The following is a 6,724-nucleotide window of genomic DNA, read 5'->3' as shown; positions in this document are numbered from 1 at the left end:
GAGCAGAAATTGCTGCCTGGGGCCAGCCGGCTGGCTCAGTGGTTGAGCGTCGACCTATGAACCAGGAGGTCACGGTTGGATTCCCAGTCAGAGCACATGCCCGAGTTGTGGGCTTGATCCCCAGTGTGGGGTGTGCACAGGCAGCTGATCAATGATTCTCATCATTGATGTTTCTATCTATTTCCCTCTCCCTTCCTCTCTGAAATCAATAAAAATACATTAAAAAAAGGAAAATAATCAGAACTGTGAGTTTCACCTCTGTGTTTGGGATCTTTGGCCAGGGCCTAATCCCCCTCCTGCTGGTCCGCGGCCACTGTGGGCTCTCTAGCCCCTGCCGTGGGCTGAGTGTGCTGGGGGCGGTGGGCCTCCTGGAAGGTGTGCATTTGTTTTTCTTTAAACCATCTGTGACGTTTCCTTTCGTGCCATTCTAATGTTCTTCCCAGAAAGGACAAGCAGAGAGGAAGCAGGTACAGACTGGAGTTAGTCTTGGAGTTTCTGAGGTGGAACAGACCTCGGGATTAGATCGTTCAAAGCCACGTAGTCCACCTAAGGACACTGAGGCCCAGAGAGGTGCCCTGGGACGTCAGAGACCAGCTTTCCTGTCGGCTTCTCCTCCCAGAGCCTGCCCACAGCGGCCTCTTGCTTTATTCCACTCAGCCCCGGAGGGAGAGGAGCAGGGTGGGGGCAGGGAGGGGGGACAAGACAAGTGTGGCTGCCCTCTGGGCCACTGCAGAGCCACGGCCGTGGGCGAGGGAGGGAGGGTGCAGGCTGTGGGGTGCAGGACTGAAGCTTGGATAAGGAACGATGGGGCAGCAAGGAGACGTGGACCCTGCCCTCTGCTCCCAGGCGCGACCCCTGACCCGCTACCTGCCCATCCGGAAGGAGGACTTTGACTTGAAGACCCACATCGAGTCCTCGGGCCACGGCGTCGACACCTGTCTGCACGTGGTGCTCAGCAGCAAGGTAGGCGTGGCCTGGGTGCTGGGCGTCGCCTGGGTGCTGGGCGTCGCCTGTGTGCGGGGAGGGGACCAGGGTCAGAGGCCCTCCTGGGCTTGGTCCTGCCCTGACATCGAGGTCTGGCTCAGGGCCGGTGTTCTAGCTTGAAGAGATGTTGGGGACAGGTTCCCACCCCCCGCCCCAATACAGGCACTTCTGTGAAGGTTAGGGTTCAAGGTTCAGGGAAGGAAGGTTCAGGGCCGGGCATTGGGTCCTTCCTCATTCCTGCCTCCCACCAGGTCTGTCGTGGCTACTTGGTCAAGATGGGCGGCAAGATCAAGTCGTGGAAGAAGCGCTGGTTTGTCTTCGACCGGCTCAAGCGCACCCTCTCCTACTATGTGGGTGAGTTCCCCCACGGCTTCCCAGAAGCAGGCCCTGGGCTCACCCCGGACAGCTGGTCTTCCGGAAGAGGCCAAGCCCCAGTGGGGGCCACGGGCTCACTGGGTCTGCCCTCTCCTCCACCCCTGGCAAATGTGCAGAGTCCCTGGGTCACCTCCATGGATTGGTCCATTCATTTACTTATTAAAACAATTTTTTAAATTGATTTCAGAGAGAAAGGGAGAGGGAGAGGAACATCAGTGATGAGAGAAAATCATTGATTGGCTGCCTCCTGCACGCCCCCTACTGGGGATTGAGCCTGCAACCGGTCATGTACCCTGACCAGGAATCGAACTGGCCACCTCTTAGTTCCTGGGTCAATGCTCAACCACTGAGCCACCAGGCCAGGCTCATCCATTTATTTACTCAGCAACTGCTAAGCATCTGATAAGTTCCAGGTACTGTGCTCAACGCTGGTGATACGCACGTTGGCCGCCGCCCCTCTCATGGAGCTTGTTGTCAGGGAGGCAGCTACTGAACAAAGCGTGATGGCTGGGCACTGGATCCTGGCGCCTGGGACTTCAGCGGGCCCTTGTTTCCTTTGCAGACAAGCATGAGACGAAACTGAAGGGGGTGATCTACTTCCAGGCCATCGAGGAGGTGTACTACGACCACCTGCGCAGCGCGGCCAAGGTGCGGGCGCCCAGGGACTGCGGGCTCTGGGCAGGCTGGGAGCGAAGGCCTCCACCGGCCCTGCAGGCTCGGGCCACCCCTCGCTCCCTCTGTACACGCTCCCTTCCTTCCTCCTCCCCCCCTTCTCCAGAGAGGCTTCAGCTTTGCTGGTGTCCGAGGCACCCTCCCTATAGACCAGTGATGGCGAACCTATGACACGCACTCATTTTTTTGGTTGACTTTTTTTTGTTAAATGGCATTTAAATATATAAAATAAATATAAAAAATATAAGTCTTTGTTTTACTATGGTTGCAAATATCCAAAAAAACTTCTATATGTGACACGGCACCAGAGTTAAGTTAGAGTTTTTCAAAATGCTGATACGCCGAGCTCAAAAGGTTTGCCATCACTGCTATAGACAGTAACTACAATTACCGCATTTTTAAATATATTTTTTTATTGATTTAAGAGAGGAAGGGAGAGAGAGGGAAACATCAATGCTGAATCATTGATCGGCTGCCTGCTGCACGCCCCACACTGGGGATCGAGCAAGCAACCTGGGCATGTTCCCTGACCGGGAATCGAACCGTGACCTCCTGGTTCATAGATCAATGCTCAACCACTGAGCCAGGCTGGCCGGGCCGCCTGCGCCGCTTTTGCAGAGAGGAGAACGCATGAGATGAAACAGCCCTCACAGGAATGGCCCTGGTGTCTGATCTGTGAAATTCCTTTGTGCCTGGGGTTGCTACGGACCAGGGACCCAGCTGGAAGAACGTGACTGACAGGTCCCAGGACTGCTGGGGCGAGGAGGGGACAGCTCAGGTTGGACCACAGTCACACCAGTGGCCCAGGAGCATCCGCTTGGTTGGTGGAGGCCAGGCTTTGGGTCCATGTAGGGCTCAGCCCCGAGCTCCAGGTCGTCATGGGGACAGGGCGGGGCAGGGCGGATGGGGAGGCGGGCTGGAGAAAGCTGCACGTCTGGGTGGCTCTGTCTTAGACGCTCCCCTTTCCCTCCACAGAGCCCGAACCCGGCCCTCACCTTCTGTGTGAAGACGCACGACCGGCTGTACTACATGGTGGCCCCGTCGGCAGAGGCCATGCGCATCTGGATGGACGTCATTGTCACCGGGGCCGAGGGCTACACTCAGTTCATGAACTGACGGGTGGGCTTCCTGGCCCTCAGGCTGGCCCAGGGCCCAGGCCCGACCTCCTGCTCTCTGCTGGCCCTGGACACAGTCACCCCCTGGCCCAGGCTGCCTCCCGGCGGTGCGTCCCGAGGCCCGGGGAGGGCCCAGCGGAGCCAGGGCTTTGGGAGCAGAGGCCTTTGTCCTGCTGGGAGGTGCTGAGCTCGGGCCTCCTGCAGAAGCAGAACCAGCCAGGGCTGGGGGCGCAGCGGGGCGGGGGGTTTCGCAGCCCAGGAGCCCGGAACTTGCAATAACCCTGCAGGGTCCTGCCCTATGTGTTCTCTGGGTCAAGGACACTTACGGTACCAGAATCTGCCAAAGATCCCCTCTTGCCTCAGCTGCTGTGCAGGGGCCGTGGGGGCCCGAGCAGAGCTGCCTCGAGAGTGGGGAGCAGCTCAGGCAGTGCTGCTCAGGCCCTGCTCTCACCCCATCGTCCGCCCGCATTTGTACTTTTATTACTTTGCTCAAGGGCCAGAGGCCTCACGTTTTATCTTTGAGGGGTCAGCCCCATCCCCTTTTTGCAGAACCATCACCATGGTCACCATCCTAACTGTTTCATTGCCATGGTTACATACTAATTGCCGTGGCTGTGTGGCTCTGCCCACTGCTGAAGCTGTGGCCCATCTGAGGGTACGTGCCATCATCTCTCCAGCCCAGGCCCTTAGGCATCTCATGTTGGGGAAATGGGACCTCACACCTCCCTCCCCAGCCCGTCCCCAGGCCGACGCACAGCTGCTGGCCCCGGCCAGCCCTCTCCCGTCCACTCGTGCCTTGCCTAGAGCCAGAGGGGATGAAGTCAGGGTATCTCGGCCCCGAGGAGGAGGAAGCTGGAAGGGCCTTCCTCGGGTTCTGTGCGGGGCTCCCTGAGGAAGCCTGAGCCGGAGAGGAGCTCAGAGGAGGGGACCCTGAAGTCCCACCTCCGCAGGGGTGACCATGGAGCAGAGGACGAGGCCTCCGGCGGCCTGGCTGCAGTCCTTCCGCCTTAACACTAAGCCCACCTCCCCACCCCTCCAGTGCTGCGCCCGGGTGCGGGTCCAGGCTGGGCGGTTCTCAGTATTTGTAAGCATCTCAGCAGAACAATAAAGTATTTGGCGTGTGATTCTGGGGGGCTGCGGTGTGTGGGGCACTGGCTGAGGCTCACGGGGCAGGAGGGTTAGTTCTGCCCCACAAAGCAGGCTTTCCACTGGGTGAAAAGTTCCAGGAGGGACCCAGGGGCCAACCCATGGCCTCAGCCCTCCCCTGTCCCCCTCCCCTCTGAGGACTGGCGGGAGGCCCAGGAGGGCATGGGGTCCCCAGGGATGGAGGACAAGGCCGAAGGCAGGGACCCTGCACACGTTTAATGAAGCACCAGCTAGAGCCGGAGGAGGAGCCGAGGCGACGGGGCAGGGCCGTCACCGTCACCGCAGCAGGAGGCTGAGCAGAAGGCCAGCTGCGAGGCACAGGGGCCCCAGGAAAGCGGTCTGGGCCGCTGAGCTCAGCCGGTCGCCGTAGTGGTCCAGGAGCATCAAGGCCACGCCATTGGTCCAGCCGAACCCCTCCTGGAGAGAGGGTGGCCAGTGGCGAGGCCTCGGGGGAAGGCCCCCACGTCCTTCCAGGCAGGTGTGGGGTCCCCTGACCTACACCCGAAGGTCTAGCCCAGGGGTGTCAGGCTCCTCCCTGGGGACCCTCCCCCATGGAAGAACAGGCCTAGAGCGGAAGGTCAAGGTCAGTTGTGGGGAGAGCAGAGCCCCATCATTCCCTGTAGGGTGTGGGCCCACTCACCTGGACTTCATACTCCCCTCCGCCACCTGGCTGTCCACCACTGCTGATGTCATACTGGGGACAAGAGGACAAGCTGTCCCTCACGACTGCAGTGCCCAGGAGTAGCCACTGGGGCCGCCCCTGGGCCTGGGGTTTGCAGAGCCAGACAATTCCCCCTCTCACCACGGGGAGGCGCACTGGCGGGTCTGGCTCAGGGCCAGCTCACGTGAGTCTCCCACCCCGGCAGTGCCCGGGAATGGCCACTGGGGGCCGCCACGGGGCGGGGCCTGGGCTTTGCAGAGCCTGAGGGGCGGCTCACCTTCTCGTACATGGCTGACGTCTGGGAGTAGACACGGAAGTTGGTTTGGATCCAATTCTGCGCCAGCTGGAAAGCCACCTCCTGGGTCCTGGGTGAAGGAGACCTGGCCAGACCTAGGACACCCCGAGGAGGGCCTGAGGATGCAGAGCCCATCCCAGGGGCGCAGAGGGGGACAGGGCCGGCCTGTGCCCTCCTTCCTGGGACCGCGGGCCACTGGCTCTGACCGGGCCTGCGGCTGGAGAGACAGGACCCTGGGACCCGCCCATCCCTGCTCCTACCTCGGATGACCAGGTCCTGCAGGGGAGCCCAGGCGTTGGGGTAGTCCCACTGCTGGCCGGACTTCCGGAGCGAGGTCGGGACTCCGTGCTGGTAGGTAAGGACCTGGCTGTCCTGGAAGGTTCCAGAAGGCACCGTGACTGCGGGTGGGGCTGGCGGGGAGCCAGGAGGCAGGGCCCCCCTAAAGCAGAGGTTCCTCGCCTGGGCCTTCCCGTCTGGGCTCACAGCTGCCCCCTGGTGGCCGTAGTGGGACCCGCAGCTGAGACCCAGGAGGGCGTGGCGGCCACGCTGCCCGCCCCCCTCACCTCCAGGTACTTGAGGGCCTGGTCCGCCATGGAGGGCTCAGAGAAGCAGCCGGCCCAGAGAGGCGCCAGGTTGGACGGGTAGAACTCGCGGTTCTTCTTTCCATGCTCGAGGTCATAGTCAAACCAGGCCCCTTCCTCGGGGTCCCACAGGACGGCCTCCAGGGCGGCCAGGCGCCGGGCGCGCAGGTTGCTGTACTTTGCGGCTTCAGCCTCATTCCCTGGGGGACACGTGGTTTAGATGGAGCAACGGGCCCGCCCTTGGCCTCCTGCTGTGACCCTCAGGGGCCAAGAGGCCATGCCCACCTGGAGCCCGCCCCGCCTCAGGCTCCAGGACCCGGAATTCCCTGAGCAAAGGGGCCCTAGGGCTCCCGGCCTATGCGGCCCTGTCCCGGGCTCATCCCCCGAAGGGCACTGGCTGGGCTCGAAGGGCCGCCCCAGGGAGAGGGGAGGGGTTTGGAGGTGAGGACTAGGCACCACCTGCCCGTGAGAAAATGGGGGAGTGGGAATGCGCGTAGGCCCCCTGTGCACTCCCACCGGCCGCACGAGGGGGCAGGTACCATCGGGCTGCACAGCGGGAGGCCCTTCACCCAAGTCCTCCTTCCGGCTCCTCGCTCCGGCCCCTCCCACCCAGCTGGCCCCTCACCCAGCTCCTCCTTTTTTTTTCCCTCACCCAGCTCCTCCTGCCCAGCCGCTCACCCAGCTCCTCCCGCCCGGCCCCTCACCCAGGCTGGCGTGGAAGCTGCTCATCAGCCCCTCCGCCTGGCACAGGAAGGCGTTGAGGTCCACAGGCACCAGCTTGCTGGTCCGGATGCTGCTGAGCGAGCTGGGGTCCTGGCCCCCGATGAGCCAGCGTGAAGAGAAGTCCCAGCCAGACTCGGCTCCCGCCTTGAGCTCAGCCCACAGAGCCTCCCGG

General features: G+C 62.0%; 2 protein-coding genes across 2 annotated transcripts in view; one reads left to right on the top strand and one right to left on the bottom strand.

Annotated features, from left to right (window-relative positions):
• PHLDB1 (pleckstrin homology like domain family B member 1) overlaps window positions 1-4,270 on the top strand; it is a 41,204-nt gene extending 36,934 nt beyond the window's left edge. The window contains 4 exon segments of the mRNA XM_015560637.1: window positions 847-963; window positions 1,236-1,338; window positions 1,922-2,007; window positions 3,007-4,270. Coding sequence (XP_015416123.1) covers window positions 847-963; window positions 1,236-1,338; window positions 1,922-2,007; window positions 3,007-3,147 — 447 coding nt within the window. The 3' untranslated portion in view covers window positions 3,148-4,270.
• A 226-nt stretch (window positions 4,271-4,496) lies between these two features.
• Window positions 4,497-6,724, bottom strand: part of TREH (trehalase) — a 16,288-nt gene continuing 14,060 nt past the window's right edge. The window contains exons 10-15 of the mRNA XM_015560661.1: window positions 6,534-6,722; window positions 5,812-6,029; window positions 5,509-5,620; window positions 5,231-5,343; window positions 4,933-4,986; window positions 4,497-4,709 (exon numbers count right to left, since the gene is read on the bottom strand). Coding sequence (XP_015416147.1) covers window positions 4,569-4,709; window positions 4,933-4,986; window positions 5,231-5,343; window positions 5,509-5,620; window positions 5,812-6,029; window positions 6,534-6,722 — 827 coding nt within the window. The 3' untranslated portion in view covers window positions 4,497-4,568. The remainder of the gene's footprint in view (window positions 4,710-4,932; window positions 4,987-5,230; window positions 5,344-5,508; window positions 5,621-5,811; window positions 6,030-6,533; window positions 6,723-6,724) is intronic.

Source organism: Myotis davidii, unplaced genomic scaffold (assembly GCF_000327345.1).
Source record: "Myotis davidii unplaced genomic scaffold, ASM32734v1 scaffold355, whole genome shotgun sequence".
NCBI lineage: Eukaryota > Metazoa > Chordata > Mammalia > Chiroptera > Vespertilionidae > Myotis > Myotis davidii.
The sequence above is the reverse complement of the archived record's forward strand: the minus strand, read 5'-3'. Positions and strand labels throughout refer to the sequence as shown.